At 36.2% G+C, this 17,639-nt stretch overlaps 1 protein-coding gene across 1 annotated transcript in view; it reads left to right on the top strand.

Moving 5' to 3' along the window:
- The window catches only part of jupb (junction plakoglobin b), a 126,222-nt gene that overhangs the window by 59,458 nt on the left and 49,125 nt on the right, over positions 1-17,639 (top strand). The window contains exons 2-4 of the mRNA XM_079828431.1: positions 8,802-8,839; positions 10,886-11,047; positions 14,498-14,745. Of these exons, the coding sequence (XP_079684557.1) occupies positions 8,827-8,839; positions 10,886-11,047; positions 14,498-14,745 (423 nt within the window). The 5' untranslated portion in view covers positions 8,802-8,826. The remainder of the gene's footprint in view (positions 1-8,801; positions 8,840-10,885; positions 11,048-14,497; positions 14,746-17,639) is intronic.

The following is a 17,639-nucleotide window of genomic DNA, read 5'->3' as shown; positions in this document are numbered from 1 at the left end:
GACTTTAATGATGAAGCTTGTCATTTATACAAGGTTAAAATAACTTCTATGCAGCTCAGTGTTATTTTAGCAATATTTTGAATTACCTTTTTATTTCTGTTAGTTTGTTTTAGTAATTTTATAAAAAAACTTTTTTTGCAATATTTATTTATTTTTATTTAAGTTTTAGTACTCAAGCTTGAACATATTTATTTCAGTTAATTGCCAATGCAATATTTCTAAATTTCATTTAAGTTTTTAAGTTTACGTTTTTCATATAATATTTATATTTTATTTTATTTCAGCTTCATTTAAATTGCTGAAAATTATTTGTAATAGTTAACAATAACCACACTGATCTGCACTGTAAAAACATAAATTGTAAGTTAAATTTGTAAAACAATTGTAAGTTAAATTTGAATCTTTAATACAACATGTCATGTATAATTCAGTGCGTTAGGGCCTACCTGCCAATTCTTTGTAATTCTTTGTGAAATTTACTAGCAATTTTAGAGTGAAAATTGATGTTATAACATTTTTTTTAGTGTTGTTTATGTTTGACTAGTCCCAGATATAAACTTCTGGTCAACTATGCTGCCTTCATTGTAAATACAAGTTTCCTAGTCAGAATTTGGATGCTAACTTTGAGATCATTTTAATACCCAAGTTCCCGAGTTGGGGCGGCCCATCAACTTTAAACATGGTGGAAAACGATTGCTGATGTGATCTGGGTTTTTTTTTAATTATTTTTTGTATATTACATCACCTTGTCTTGTCATTATAGTGCACATTTACATTAGTGATGCACAATATATCGACCACCATATCGTTATCGGCCGATACATGTTCATTTTTAATGTTATCGCCATCGGCCTGATAAGAAAATTTGTCCGATAAACAATGGATCATTTCCTTCAGCTGAGACACCTCAGATGTGCACTGTTCGCTTTCAAATTGCTTGAAATATGATTGGAATCACTTCAAAAAAAGGAAAATACAGTTAAGTGCAACATGTGCAGCACAAGTCTGTCATATAGTCTACATAAAATTATAATGAGAACATTACAATAGTGTGCGTGGGACATTGCTTTTAATGGTGAGACTTTTGTTTTTGTAATCAGGCTCTCAAAAATTATTGAAAAATTTGGATTTAGATTTATCGGCCAATATATCGTTATCGTGAACAATTATCAGTACTGGATAAAACGTTCATATCGGTGTATCCCTAATTTACATATGAATAACCATTTGAAGCATATTGTATGTTTTATACACGGTGAAAATATCATGTATTTGACAGAAATTCCAGAATTGTCAGCAAGCTGACTATCTAGATGTGGTGAATGTTTATAGTTGTCAATGAAAATGATGCTACATTTTATTCAAAGTTAATTATCTTCAGTACATGTTGGCTTTAATAAGATTACCTCAAGAAATTGGCAAGAATAAACCTGTCCTCAATGATTCCTATTCTTTCCGACAACAAAGCAATGGAATGCAACGAGCTTGTAATCACGACTTCTGAAGTGTGAAGGAGGACATTTCCAATAGCATGTGAAGGCAGCACTAGTCATCCAGCAACAAGCCAGTAGCTCTATATCTATATCTTTCTAATTTATATATTTATCTAGTATTTTTCCTATGTAAGTAGTGGTACAATAGTCATAAGAAAATGGTTAGTCATACATATGTAATGAATTTTATGCCAAAAATACTTCATCTTATGCTTAAATCCACAGACGCATGACGTACTATCGCTGGTGGAACTTCCGAAAATAAATCCGCCTTGACACTCGCATAGTAAACACAAAGTACGGCAGCATGTCGCCGGAAGCCAAACAACAGCTGACAGGTCTGCTGGTGCTTCATTGTTCAGTGTCAAGTGTCCTAGATACAGCAGAGACCCTAAGGTTCATCTGTTGTGCGTGTGTACAGGTAAATGTGGTTCATGAGGACACAAATGTGTATAATGACATGGGTATTACAACGTAGCTATGGTTTATGAGGACACCAAATGGCTTAAAAAACATACTAAACAGTGCTTTTTTCAGTTTTGTTTGATGGGTAGGTTTAGGGGTAGGGTTAGTGTAGGGGAATAGAATATACAGTTTGTACAGTATAAAAACAATTACGCCTATGGATGGAGAGTCCCCGTAAACCACATATTTCAAGAGTGTGTGTAGTTGTGTTTGTGCTAGGATCACAGGTAGCTATTGTAACACCAGAACAATGGAGACGATGTAAACAGGCAGTGTCTGATGAACAAAACAGACTGAGATCTTCTCAAACCATTAATCATCATCAGAGATGTTGTCCTTTGCAGGAAGTGAGAGGACAAGTTGGGGAGAAAGAGATACATCGAATCGGACAGGCCTTACTGTTTTTGAGGACAATGGGCAAAGAATAGAGACTTCCTGTCTTTTTTAATGCTCTTTCCCTTAAAGCTCTTTGTTGTAGACCTTTCCGCTCCAATGTGTGCTTCACATCTTGAGAAAACTTTCCCTTCACGTTCTCTTTAAATTGAGCAAGCCTACATCCTAATTTTTTTTCGTTAAAATATTAAATATGCAAATAAAATCCATTCATATTTAGTATTTAGGAAAAAAGTTTAAAATGACAATACAACAATCATCATCATCATCATTATACTACTATGTATCTAATGATGATTATTATTATTAAAACTATTATTTAACTATAAATATTAAACAAATCAGTTAAGAAATGTATTACTATTGCATTATACTATATTACTACTAATTATTCATGATTATTATAATAATTAATACAAATAATTTACGCAGCGTATGTATATGACTTTCTTCTTTCAGCCGAGTACAATTGGCTTCCCAGCTTTGTACTGGCATTGAATAGGGTACAAGTTTTTAAAAAGTAATCCATAAAAGTAATCAATACTTCTGAAGTGAAGCGAAGGGTACGTCACGCCGGGTCAGAGGTCACCCGGAACTCGACTCTCTCGTAAACGCGCGTACGGCCGTTGCCGGAAGCCAGATTATAGATTATAGAGATATAATTATGATATTTTTCTTACAAAAAAGACCCTGGAGTCGTATGTATACTTTTATAATGGATGTATGCGCTTTTTTGGGCTTCAAAATCTAGGGTACCATTCACTTCCATTATAAAGCTGGGAAGAGCCAGGATATTATTTAATAGAACTCAGATTGTGTTCGGCTGAAATAAGAAAGTCATATACACCTAGGATGGCTAGAAAGTGAGTAAATTCTGGGATAATTTCTTTAAAGCATAGCATTTTTTCCCACACTTCTCATGTTGGAGAATGCAGAAATCTGTATAAGTATGTAAACATATGTAATGCAAACATGTAATGTAATGTGTAATTCATATTTTTTTAATGCTTTGTTTGATTTGCGCATTCCGACCAGCCCATCACAGCAACAATAACTCAACCAATGGCGTGAGTTTAGTGCGGGATTATCTGTTTGTTCAACCAATGGCAGGCGTGTTTGAGAAACCTGTTTGAAATCATTTTAATATAATTTAAAATTTGTTTGGTGATGCTAGTGGCAGAGAGATTACACACTTCACCTTTTAATTGGTTAGTCTTCTTCGAGATTTGATGTCAGGAATGTGTCTGGTCGACATCATTTTTAATGAAATCAGCGCTCATGCAAATTATTCTGAAATTACTCTGCTGTCACTAATAGATTACTGTACAGCAGCATTTCTGGATGATTTTCATTAGATATGCTACAAATTTACTCTCAACAAAGACATGCCTATAAAGTCACTCTATATGCATATTCACAAAATATGCATCATTCGATTCTAAATTAAAAGTTTGGCCTGGCCGGAAGCCGTAAGAAATGGAATGTCACTATGTTCTGATTAGTATGGTATCTTGTGTGAGTGGGAGAATATTTTTGCTCATATCCCTGAATTTCAAACCATAGTTAGGACCTTATGCAACATCTAATTTGAGATGAAAGCACTCAGGTATAATTTTCCTCTTCTGCACTGCTATCCTGATCACATGCGCTAGAAGCTATAAATACTCAAACTCACAATATTCTGTGTCTGCATTCATCAACAGAATTTTATAGGTGTGCTTTCTGTCAATTCTGTCATCATTTACTCACCCTCATGTCGTTCAAAAAACATAAATGACTTTCTTTCTTTCTTTTTCTTTCAAAAAGCATATGACTTGATAGCTGTCAAGTTATAAAAATCACCCAAAAAAAAAACTTATTTTAAATTCTTCTGAAGCCAAATGCTCAGATTAAGCCAGGACTAGGCCTTTGTTCATTTAGGGCATTTAAGCATCTTTTATAAACATGCCTGTTTATAAAAACATTACTGCTGTGCATCTTGAGACAAAACAATGTCACTTACATATTTTAAGGTATGTTAGTGCAAGTTGCTTTCAGTTAAAACAGCTCAAACAAACAAAACAAAAAAACAAGATTTTATGACATATTTTGCAAGGGAACTTACAGAACATCCAAAACAATGCTGTGTGCTAAATGCGCTCATTGTATCTGCGCTAGTGATGACTCAGATCTTTAAATCTCGTTCAGCATAATGAAGTAATCTTTTTTCCAAGTCATTTCTTTAATTTCAGCAGAATAGGAATGAAATGTTACATGTTAATAGCCAAATTCCCAAATGATCAGTGGACAAACAGAAGCTCAACCGAATCTGCTTGACGCGTGTGAACAAATCTCATTGGTTCTTGTTGATGCTCAAACGTGATGCGTTTCACGAGTTCACACTTACATATAATTTAGAGGGAGTAAATTATTTTTTGAAATTATAAAATGCGAAATTTTAAAATTTGTTAATAAAAAAAAAACCTCATTGTTTCATGCAGAAGCTCAAACGTGCTGCGTAACAAGAATGAACCTCATTGGTTCTTGCTGAAGCTCAAACGTGCTGCGTAACACGAGAATGAACCTCATTGGTTCTTGCTGAAGCTCAAACGTGCTGCGTAACACGAGAATGATCCTCATTGGTTCTTGCGGAAGCTCAAACGTGCTGCGTAACAAGAATGAACCTCATTGGTTCTTGCTGAAGCTCAAACGTGCTGCGTAAAACGAGAATGAACCTCATTGGTTCTTGCTGAAGCTCAAACGTGCTGCGTAACACAAGAATGAAGCTCATTGGTTCTTGCTGAAGCTCAAACGTGCTGCATAACACGAGAATGAACCTCATTGGTTCTTGCGGAAGCTTAAATGTGCTGCGTAACACGAGAATGATCCTCATTGGTTCTTGCTGAAGCTCAAGCGTGCTGCGTAACACGAGAATGATCCTCATTGGTTCTTGCTGAAGCTCAAACGTGCTGCGTAACACGAGAATGATCCTCATTGGTTCTTGCTGAAGCTCAAACGTGCTGCGTAACACGAGAATGAACCTCATTGGTTCTCGCACATCAAGCGAACCACAATTGATGTGTGTTGAAGAATGTTTATATGTGAATAACAGCTTAAATTTTTGCACCAAACCGCTCAATTAATATGGATTAGTTTTGTTCTCTTTATGAACTTTTGGAAGCGCCAAATTGTCAGGTGCGTAGTTGTCAATGGAGGGACAGAAAAGTCTCAGATTTCTGTAAAATGATCTTAATTTATATTCCGAAGATAAATGAAAGTCTTAGGGATTTGGAACGACATGAGGGTGAGTAATAAATTACAACATTTTCATTTTTGGGTGAACCATCTAACTCATTTCTGTATTCAATATGGCTGACACGTCACGTGACAAAAGAACGAACGACTCAGACCTGAAGACTAGGGAGGTGAACTAATCATTGCGGATGCACGGTCAACACAAAATGAACGAATCACTCTTTGAGACAACTCCTAGTTACCGAGTCATATTAAAGATTTGTTCAAAATGATTGACTCATCACTAATCTGCGTACATATATTTGTACTAGCTGAGAACTCACAAAGAGCTTATAAAATGTGTCAAAAAGTTATACTTGAGTATTTTGTCCATTTTAGGGAAGCATCTTGTGACATCAAGTCCGTTTGGATGTCTCTAGTCTCTGTTGCATATTTCAGTCGAACCGCACAAGAGTTCATTTGGAAGCAGGTCGAGACCCACCTTTTTAGGGGTCCCGGTACACTTGTTTGGTGCTCACCAAGGTTCGGACGACAGCGTTCTTTTTCAAATGAACCGCACTAATAGAGAAATCGCACCAAACCTGGCAATTGTGAACACACCCTGAGTCATTGTAGCGCTCATGTCTAATTCGGCGCCAGTGATGTCCAACTTTCATATTAACCTTTTGATTTTTGGGTTATCTATCTGTTAAACATAGTAATTAGATATAGAACGCAGTGGAGTAAGGGAGATACAATGCACACTTCCTCTTAAACCTTGTTTAACCCAGAAATGTTTTTTAATTAATCAGTGCTTGCATAATTAATGGGTCTTTAATGCGTACTAGGGTAAATGTTTTTTTTTCCAGTGTCATGGCTGCTCATTTTTTAGAACATCTTCCTCTTTGGTGGTTTTCTGACTGATGGAGTGTTGTGTGTGTGTTTTGTGTTTAAATGTCTAGCTTGATGTTGATGTGATTAATGAGTGTGGAAAATGCAGGGCATGTGGTGTCATAACAACAGTTAGCAAATCGCCATATGCCTTATGGAACTGAGGGACAGCGGCAAACAGTACTCGTACTTCAATGTTTTATAAAGAGAAGCTGAAGACAAGAAAAGGGCAAGAATGATATAGCAGAGAATACTAAACAGAGACTCGTTTTTAAGCTGGATTACATTTAAATTGAAATAGAAGGAACCAAAGAAAAAGATCTTGTAAGATGTGGTACCATAAGGAAGTAATTCAAAGAGATAGAACGGATTAGTCACTGCTTTATAAAAGAAATTTTGTCTTTTCTTGTTCCACTTTTGATGAAATGCTCTTGCAAGCATTTTCATATTCTTAAATTTAAATTCAGCACTTGTTTCTCCGTCACTAACACGAGTGAGCGTCTGTTTTTAGTTATTTGTATGCATGTGGAGATATTGACAATCAGATATGTACGTTTTCTTTTAGTGCTATTAATGTTAAAACTATCCATTTTAATCATGTTATAAATAATAAACAGATACAATATTTCATTTAAATTAAGAAATTTGAATATTTTTATTTTAATAAATAAAAAATGATTTATTCTTCAACTTTTGATCACTTATCACAGTAATTTAGACTATATGCTTTATTATAAATAAAATATTTTATTTTGAATGTAAAAAATATTTTAATAAATAAAATACATTATTAATAATTGTTATACATTTTAATCCCATTATCACAATTATTTTCAGTGTTATTAATGTCAAATGATACGCTTTAATTATAAATAAATTTTTAATTTTAATGTAAATAAATTAAATATTTTTATTTTAATAAATAAAATACATTAATACATTTAATAATTGTTATATATTTTTAATCACTAGGTATTTTCAGTGTTATTAATGAAAAAATGATACACTTTAATAATGAATATAATTTGTAACGAAAAGTGAAGTGAGAACCCAAGTGCAGTTTTATTATAAATCGAAAATGCAAACCATGAACAGATACACAACGGACTTGACAACGGACTTGACAACGGACTTGACAACGGACTTGACAACGGACTTGACAACGGACTTGACAACGGACTTGACAACGGACTTGACAACGGACTTGACAACGGACTTGACAACGGACTTGACAACGGACTTGACAACGGACTTGACAACGGTGGTTTACAGGAAACAATACTCGACAAGGGAACAAGGCAAACATGAGGGCTTAAATACACAAAGACTAATGACTAAACAAGAAACACCTGTGAACAATCAAGGCAATGAACCAATGACAGAACTGAACTAAGAACACATGACTAAAACAACCAAATGAGAACATAACACGAGACTAGAGAATCACATGACAATGGAGCACATGGCAGGATCACATGACAAACAGGAACACATGACAAAACCAGGAAACATGCCAGTGACCATGACAAAATAAGAACATGAAACATGAAGATGAAACAAAACCAAAACAGTAGACATTACAATAATAAATATTTTGTTTTAATATAATACATTTTATTGTAATATTTTATTGTTTTTTTTTTAATAAATAAATAATTTTGCAGCACATTCAAGGTCCAAATATTTTTGGGAGGGACTCCTGCATTTCACACCCTAGTTTTAATAGTTGAGGTTCAGATTTGTTGAGAAATATTTTTTTTAAATCCATAAATATAGAACTTTTCTCACTATTTGTTTGTAAGGCTGTGCATGCATATGCATCGTTCATTTTTTTAATGAAACATTAAGTGAAAAGTTCATGGGTGTTTTTGCTACCGACGTAGGTTCAGATGAAGGTGTCGTCTTTATCCATCATTCCTCTTGATTGGCCCTCACCTCCAGCCACATCCCCACCTGTAGTCCGGGTTATTTATGGTCATGAATGAAGCACCATCCAGGCAATAAAGACGACTACCTGCATTGAAAGAGACTCTTGAGACTCTTCAGTCCTTGAGAATATGAACTTTAAATTTTTTTGGTCTTCTCCCATCGACCTGCTCTGCTGTGACTATGAACTACAAATGAAGCATTGAAATTCCACTTTGGGGAAGCTACTATGATTTGTGCGATCGTTCTATGCAGTAGTTTTATAAATAGCATTGCCTGCTCACTATTTTTAAGTCCCAGTGGTGCTTTTCCCTCTAAACTGGTGCATGCTGTCACTTCACATTGCAGATCACTGCATTCATACTGCATCCCTCTTGTTCTCTATGCAGTCTAAGACTTTCCTTTATGTGTTTATCACAGGTTGAATTAAGGCTGGACAGTGGTGATGTCACTGCAAAGTAAGTTTAATAATTTTTAAGTCATTTTATTTTTATTTTTATTTTATTTGATTTATTTTAATGTTTTCTAAGACTGTCCTTGATGAACATGTAGAGTTAAAGTGCCATGTAGATACAATTGGGTCCAAAAGTCTGAGACCACCTGTTAAAATGGTTCTGAAATACAAATTAATAAAGTATATCATCAGTATAAAAATTTCATTTGAAAATTTTACATAAATCTCGGTCATATCATTTGATTCTTTATTGACAGCAACATTTGAGCTGCATGAAAAAGTCTGATCATTTGTCTTTTTCGTTTCATGTTTATATACAGTGAGGAAAATAAGTATTTGAACACCCTGCTATTTTGCAAGTTCTCCCACTAGGAAATCATGAAGGGGTCTGAAATTGTCATTGTAGGTGCATGTCCACTGTGAGAGACATAATCTAAAAAAAAAATCCTGAAATCACAATGTATGATTTTTTAACTATTTATTTGTATGATACAGCTGCAAATAAGTATTTGAACACCTGTCTATCAGCTAGAATTCTGACCCTGTTAGTCTGCCTTTAAAATGTCCACCTCCACTCCATTTATTATCCTAAATTAGATGCACCTGTTTGAGGTCGTTAGCTGCATAAAGACACGTGTCCACCCCATACAATCAGTAAGAATCCAACTACTAACATGGCCAAGACCAAAGAGCTGCCCAAAGACACTAGAGACAAAATTGTACACCTCCACAAGGCTGGAAAGGGCTACGGGGAAATTGCCAAGCAGCTTGGTGAAAAAAGGTCCACTGTTGGAACAATCATTAGAAAATGGAAGAAGCTAAACATGACTGTCAATCTCCCTCGGACTGGGGCTCCATGCAAGATCTCATCTCGTGGGGTCTCAATGATCCTAAGAAAGGTGAGAAATCAGCCCAGAACTACACGGGAGGAGCTGGTCAATGACCTGAAAAGAGCTGGGACCACCGTTTCCAAGGTTACTGTTGGTAATACATTAAGACGTCATGGTTTGAAATCATGCATGGCACGGAAGGTTCCCCTGCTTAAACCAGCACGTGTCCAGGCCCTTCTTAAGTTTGCCAATGACCATTTGGATGATCCAGAGGAGTCATGGGAGAAAGTCATGTGGTCAGATGAGACCAAAATAGAACTTTTCGGTCATAATTCCACTAAACGTGTTTGGAGGAAGAAGAATGATGAGTACCATCCCAAGAACACCATCCCTACTGTGAAGCATGGGGGTGGTAGCATCATGCTTTGGGGGTGTTTTTCTGCACATGGGACAGGGGGACTGCACTGTATTAAGGAGAGGATGACCGGGGCCATGTATTGTGAGATTTTGAGGAACAACCTCCTTCCCTCAGTTAGAGCATTGAAGATGGGTCGAGGCTGGGTCTTCCAACATGACAATGACCCGAAGCACACAGCCAGGATAACTAAGGAGTGGCTCTGTAAGAAGCATATCAAGGTTCTGGCGTGGCCTAGCCAGTCTCCAGACCTAAACCCAATAGAGAATCTTTGGAGGGAGCTCAAACTCCGTGTTTCTCAGCGACAGGCCAGAAACCTGACTGATCTAGAGAAGATCTGTGTGGAGGAGTGGGCCAAAATCTTTCCTGCAGTGTGTGCAAACCTGGTGAAAAACTACAGGAAACGTTTGACCTCTGTAATTGCAAACAAAGGCTACTGTACCAAATATTAACATTGATTTTCTCAGGTGTTCAAATACTTATTTGCAGCTGTATCATACAAATAAATAGTTAAAAAATCATACATTGTGATTTCTGGATTTTTTTTTTAGATTATGTCTCTCACAGTGGACATGCACCTACAATGACAATTTCAGACCCCTCCATGATTTCTAAGTGGGAGAACTTGCAAAATAGCAGGGTGTTCAAATACTTATTTTCCTCACTATATATATATATATATATGACGATATTAAACGAAAACGACAAATTATCAGGTTTTTATATATATATACAGTATACATATTATTCGATCAAATAAAAAAAATAAAAAAATATTACTCATTTTGGTGCTCATCTTCCGCAGTGAGTGAGGCAGAGGGGGCTGTGAAAGTGGAAGAGTGGCAGCAGACGTTTTACACCTCCGACTCGGGCATACAGTCAGGGGCGACAACAATTCGTGATGAGGAAGAATCTGAGTTCTGTAAGAAGTATAGCATCAGTGCCAGCGCTGTGGAGAACGCCACAGGTAATGTGTTCTCTCTAAAGGTCTCCCTATGCCTCTCCGAACATTTTGATGAATTATACTACCTGAGGGCCTTCAAAATTTCACATTAGAGTCAGTGGCGTTGAACCCTCCCGCAAGGGCTGTGTAGTTTCACTGGACTTGTGCAACATTTGGAAAGTGTTGTTTTCTTTTTGTTTACTTTGGGATATTTGCTTTCTTAGACATATGCAGTAAAGAGTACATCGCCTACATGAGCATATGCATTAACTCCTGTTGCTTTATCTATTCAGCATTCATATTAAACGTACCTGTGGTTTTCTCATTATTCTTTGTCATCATGGTGCATGTCGTCCGTTCTAAATATCTGGGGATTTTAAAATAGATTCTTCACCATGGCAGCATATGTTCTTGCACAGTTTGGAAGAAAGCTGCAAATTTATTGTCCGCCCAGAGCCAGTGACATTTAGAAACTCATCCAAACACTCAGTTCAGTAGGTTCACTTTTTATGGTTAGAACATTATTGCTATCACAACAGAACCTCCGAAGACCCCTTTCTGACGCTCAATGCTTCCAGCATGGATTGCACTTTATTCAGAGTGTCACAGACGCACTCCCATTATTCCCACCTCTGGTTCTTTGGTGTCAATCTATTCTGTTTTTAAATATGCCCTGAATCACGTCTCCACTGCACCACACTATGGGTATGTGCTATATGCGGCACCTTGGGGGCGCCAAAGTGATGGTATAAAAAAAAATATATACTGTATATTTTGGTATTTTCTATATGTAGCTGCTGTTGTGCGTTTCTAAATCTTTTCACGTCAAGAACGCGCGCTTATATGGTAAAGCGAGGACGCACGCTATAGTCGGACAAAACGCATGTTACTAACGTGTAGGCTAAACAGGTACACCAAACAGTCAGTGCAAACTTGTGTTTGAAGTATCCAAACAGACGAAAGAACGTGCTCTTTCCTTGGTGTTCTCAAAATTGCATGCTCACTTTTTAGGGCACACCTCTTATAAAGTAACGTTACTTTTGTAATATTGTTGACCAACTTTTTAAGTAATTACACTATTTACCACGGGCTGTTATAAGAATTAAATGAAATCAATATCAACAAAATCCATCTTACCCTTTATCAAAATCCACTTACGCTGTAATTACAATTGCCCGAATAATGTAATGAGATTTTTAGATTTATGTTCTAAATATAATATTTTAATTATAGAAATATGAAATGTTAAAGGACATTTTTATTATTCCAGGCCTATGAAACTATAAAACTGCCAGTATAGTTGGCGGCGTGAGTGGATTCTAGAATCATTCAACTAATTTGTTCTAACCGATTGTTCAAAAAATTATTCGAGAACGAAACCTATACTTTGTTTGAATCTATTTTTGTTGGAAAAATAGAGCAAAACTGTAAAAAATGACAAGTTGTTGTTTATTAAACTGTTGTATAAAATTAATATTGCATTTTACAATCCTGCTGATATAGGCTACTCTGGAAATACTCATAATTTCCTCTATAAATTACCTTCAAACTATTTTTTTTTCTTTTCGTTATTAGCCTATTTTTTATGAAAATAAAAATAGTACAATAAAAACAATAAAATAGTACAATGAAAAAACTTGCGTATATTAAAGTTTTGTGAAAAAAACGAATAAGAAGGATGACATAAAATAGCTATACCCGAATTATAACAAATAAATAAAATAAATTTGGAAATTGCTCTGTAAAACGGGGAACCCTCAATTTGTGTTTATTTTTTTGTTATTAACAAAAGTGATCTTGCGCTTGTGCCTCCGCTATCGTCCTGTCAATCATCTCGCTCGCGCCTATGATTACAGTTACAGTAAAATTTCAATTCACCATCATCGCTTCCCATCCTCAGCCGATCTGCATGACAATTTTTGCAATGATCATCAATACTAGATAATTGGGCAAGTGAAAAGGCACGCCATGTCACAATTTAGTAGGAACTAAAGAGCGCTCTAGAATGTTTGGTAGCAACATTGTTACTAGTATTGGGCATCGAGAACCGGCACAATGATTCTGTATTAATGCGCTAAGTCTGCATGTCTGCAATATTGCGCACAATATAATTAATTATAGTAATTGGTGGAATAATAATAATAATGAAAATCTATTTATTAATAAATATTATTATTATTATTTAATTATATTGTTATTATTTTGTGAAGCAGAAATGTTTCCTTTGATCATTAAAATAGCACACTTAAAGGGCATATTGCAGGTTAGAGCAACCAGTGAGTCAATGTATAGAAAACTAGATTTTGATACTTATATAAAATATACTTATAAATACGCTACTAAGGCTTCTGGAGTCGTTTTTGTGAGAAAAATGTTACTTCCGCATCGAAAAATGCCACAAACGGAAGTGACGTAACTGGAGGGAGTGCAGTCAATTTCAACGATAGGAAAACAATGGATCGCAATGACAGTTTGGACGCTGAGGAAACTATAAATGTTTATTAATGCTCAAATGGCAGACCACAGCCATACAATTATGACAGACAATTAGGGACAGTCCAGGATTAGACAGAACAACAATTAGAGGAGACAAATTGAGTTGTTGGCTGTGTCCGAAACCTGGAAAATGCTGCTTTCGGAGGACACATTTCAAGGTAGGAAGGCATCAAGGCACGTCCGAATCTAATGTTAGCTTCACTTCCTGCCTCCTGAGGGACCTTCATCTGATTGATTTTTGAAGGCAGCATTGATGCATCCTTCGCTGCCTTTGATATCCCACAATCCTATGCGTTCTATTTTTTGATAGTTGAGCTAGAAAACAAGATGGCGTCCGAGAGTTGCGTTTGCTGGTCAGTTTGTATGTAAATGTAAATTTTTGACCAACATTTTCCACTTCTGATGTCATTTCTAGCAAGAAATTACTAATGTAGTAATTAAATATTCTCACCAAAGCGCTCTCTATTTTGCTGTTACACTGCCTCAGAAGTCTGTCCGAAATCAGTTTCGTGAGGTGCCTTCATGCACAAACGCTGCCTTGCAAGTCATTGTCTGATAAGGCAGCGAGGCAACGAGTCAGTTGCCTAAGTTTTCGGATGCAGCCGTTGTGTGAGGAAAACCAGTGGAGAACAGGGCAGGTGTCTCGGTCAGAGACTAGTGTTAGCTTATAGATATATACACGTTAGCTAACGATATGTAACACTGTGCACACTTTTAAAATGAAATGTGCTTATTATTATTATTTCTGTTATTATTACTATGATTTTTTAATAATAATAACATTAATAATATTTATTTTTTAAATAAATAAATAATAGTAATAATAATACTAGCACACTTAACGTTTAAAAATACATTCAAAAATTAATTGTGCTTTTTATTATTATTATTATTGTTGTTATTATTCATAAGACCACCCTATAACAGTGTTCAAATAATTAAATATGACTCTTTTTTTCTCTCTCTCTCTGTATTCAGATGTTGAATACAGTCTAACTCGAGCCCAAAGAGTGCGTGCAGCCATGTTCCCCGAGACACTAGTGGAGGGAGAGACGGTGCTCACCACACAGAGCAATCCAGACCAGCCGACCAATGTGCAGAGACTGGCCGAGCCCTCGCAGCTGCTGAAAACAGCCATTGTCCATCTCATTAACTATCAGGATGATGCCGAGCTGGCCACACGTGCTGTACCAGAGCTCACCAAACTGCTGGCCGATGACGACCAGGTATGATGTCAGATGGGTGCAAAGAAAAATGTTCATTTGTACATACTATCATCACACGAAACCCTTTTAATTAAACATGCATGTATAAAGCTGGGAATCTAATAAAACCTGTTTAAAAATGCCGTCAATGAGTTATGGCTAAAAACAAAGCTTTGTGCTGGAGAACTTATAAATAAATAGTATAGTTCAGTTCTGCAAAAGGCTATAGCTTTTGTTCTGTTGATATCCCACATGAGCTGACATCTTCAAAATGATCTAGAGTGAAATTACTAAAGTTTTGAATTAGTAGCTGAGCTGTCATTCTCAGAGAATAAAGCGATACGAGATGTAGAAGGAAAAGGGTAATGAAAAGATAAAAAATTGAGAATGATCTCACAGGACGGGCCAGAACTATGGAAGGAGAAAGGAGGAATAAAGTGAAACGAAAGACTGAAAAGTGCTACGATATGATGTGGAAAACAACTTTAGGATATGATCTATTTTCCAAGTTAAATTACTGCTTGCCAAGAGCATGCAACCATTGAAATTCTAAAATCAATTAAAAACCGTATTTGACAATTTTTCTATTCATGCCATGTGTATAATTTAGCATATTTTTGCATATGTTTGTATGTTTTTTGTGTATTAATATTAAAAAATGTATTTAGTATACACTGAACAATTTTAATGCTTGAGTGAAATATTGCTCCTTAAGCAAAATACATATGATTGGACTGATATATATGCTACCATACTATATTATACTGCACTATGCTAGAGGACTTATACTAGACTTGCTTAATTTTGACCCGGAAGAGGGATATTAAGATTTATTTAAAAAAATCAGTTTTAGTGTGAAAATGAAATGTGTCATTTATGTCAGAATGTTTCCCCCCTTTTCTTTTTTTTTTTATATAATGTAAGAGATATAACCATTACATTTCCATTTTGACCCAGAAGTGAATTGTGGCTTGACACATTAAATTATGCTGAATTTTATTGTTATACGCATGCTTGTTGTGCACAGACACACACACACACACACACACACACACACACACACACACACACACACACACACACACACACACACACACACACACACACACACACACACTATAATTCTGAAATTAAAATTTAATTAATGTCTGTTTGTAGATCAGAAGTTCATAGGCCAAATTTGAAAAAGGAAAGAGGGTTCGAAAATAGAGGGGTCCAACTATTGATGAACCATTACAGCATGGAAATGAGGTTTCAGGTTATTTATCAACTTTTTCATCTGAAAGTAAAAGTACATTTAATATATTTAGTTTGAAAACATTTCGGTTAGAAACAGTTAGAAAAAAATGTGTAGTTGTCTTTCATCTCACTGGTTTTTGCTGTAGTTCTAGCTAAATTTTCTTGCAAAGAATTTCTTAAATTCTCAATTAATAACAAGGTGGTAAATGTAGTATTAGCATGTTAAAAACATAGTAAAATTTAAAAGTTAAAAAAAATGTGTGCATTCACTCATTGCTGTTACTGATCAGTTACAATATGGTTTTAGTTGAAAAATATTAAGTTATAACTGTTTATAAGCATGTTTGACTGGGTCCAAACAGACCCGGGAATGCAACACCTGTATACAGTTTTTTTTAATACATAATGAGGGTGAAGGGTGAATAATAAAAGTTCTTTATTGCTATCTATAGGCGCGTTTCCACCGCGGGAACTTTCCCCAGGAACTAGGGACTTTTGGGTGGTACTTGGTGTGTTTCGAGCGCAGGAACCGGGGTCTAAATAAAGTTCAGAGTTCAAATTTCCCCCTCAAAACGGCCCTGCTTGCGAGGTCGTACTTTTTCAAAGTTCAGGAACTTTCAGGGGTGGGACTTGGGCCCTGAACATGCTGATTGGTTGAGCTCATGCAGCATTTTATTTCAACCTAAAAGTCAGTTGTGGTGCGTGCAGTAAGAGTCGTTTACTATCCAATTCAACAATGGATTTGAAAAAATACGAATGATGGACCGACGACGAGGTTCAGGCTTTATTAAGCTTATATGCGGAGGACGAAATCCAGTGGGTTCTGGAAAGTCGCACGCAGTCCTAAGTCACCAGACTAATTTTCACAGTACTTTAGACTGCGATGGAAAAGCAGACAGCAGCAGATCTGAGGGAAAAAGAGTTCCAAACAAATTGTTCCGTGTAATTTTGGTGGAAACGGGACTTATGGTTCCATGAAGAAGAATCTTTAACATCCATGGAACATTTCCATTCCTTTATAGTGGAAAAAGGTTCTTTAGATTTTAAAATGTTCTTCACACTAAAACAATGGTTCTTTTAAAGGTCCTGTTCTTCGTGATCCCATTTTTCAAACTTTAGTAAGTGTGTAATGTTGCTGTTAGAGCATAAATAATACCTGTAAAATTATAAAGCTCAAAGTTCAATGCCAAGCAAGATATTTTATTTAACAGAAGTTCCCTTTCAAAGCCTACAGCGAACGGCCGGTTTGGACTACATCCTGGTACATCCTGCTTTAATTACGTCAGTAGAACAGTTTGTTGACTAACCTCCGCCCACAAGAATACGCAAAAAAGGGGGCGTGGTCTTGTTGCTCCCTCGTGGAGAAGAGGAAGTGTTGCGTTCGGTTTCGTTTGTCGCCATGTCGTTCAGACGCTGTTATTTTCATCCCGGAGTCAAATCACCTTTGTTTGGCCTTCAGGGGCTGTAGTATGAGCGCATTCATCTCCCCGTTATGGTAAGAGGCGTGACCTTCTCGGGCAACGTGCCCTAAGCTGCTGTCGAATCACAACACGGGAACCGCTGGCACAATCAGAACTCGTTACGTGTTTCTGAAGGAGGGACTTCATAGAACGAGGAAATTCTCAAGCCGTTTTGAGGACAGTGAAAACAGCGGTATACAGATAAGTAAATTGTGT

Source organism: Gobio gobio (genome assembly GCF_949357685.1).
Source record: "Gobio gobio genome assembly, chromosome: 11".
Lineage (NCBI taxonomy): Eukaryota > Metazoa > Chordata > Actinopteri > Cypriniformes > Gobionidae > Gobio > Gobio gobio.
Note: the sequence above shows the minus strand (reverse complement) of the source record. Positions and strands in the feature narration are given on the sequence as shown.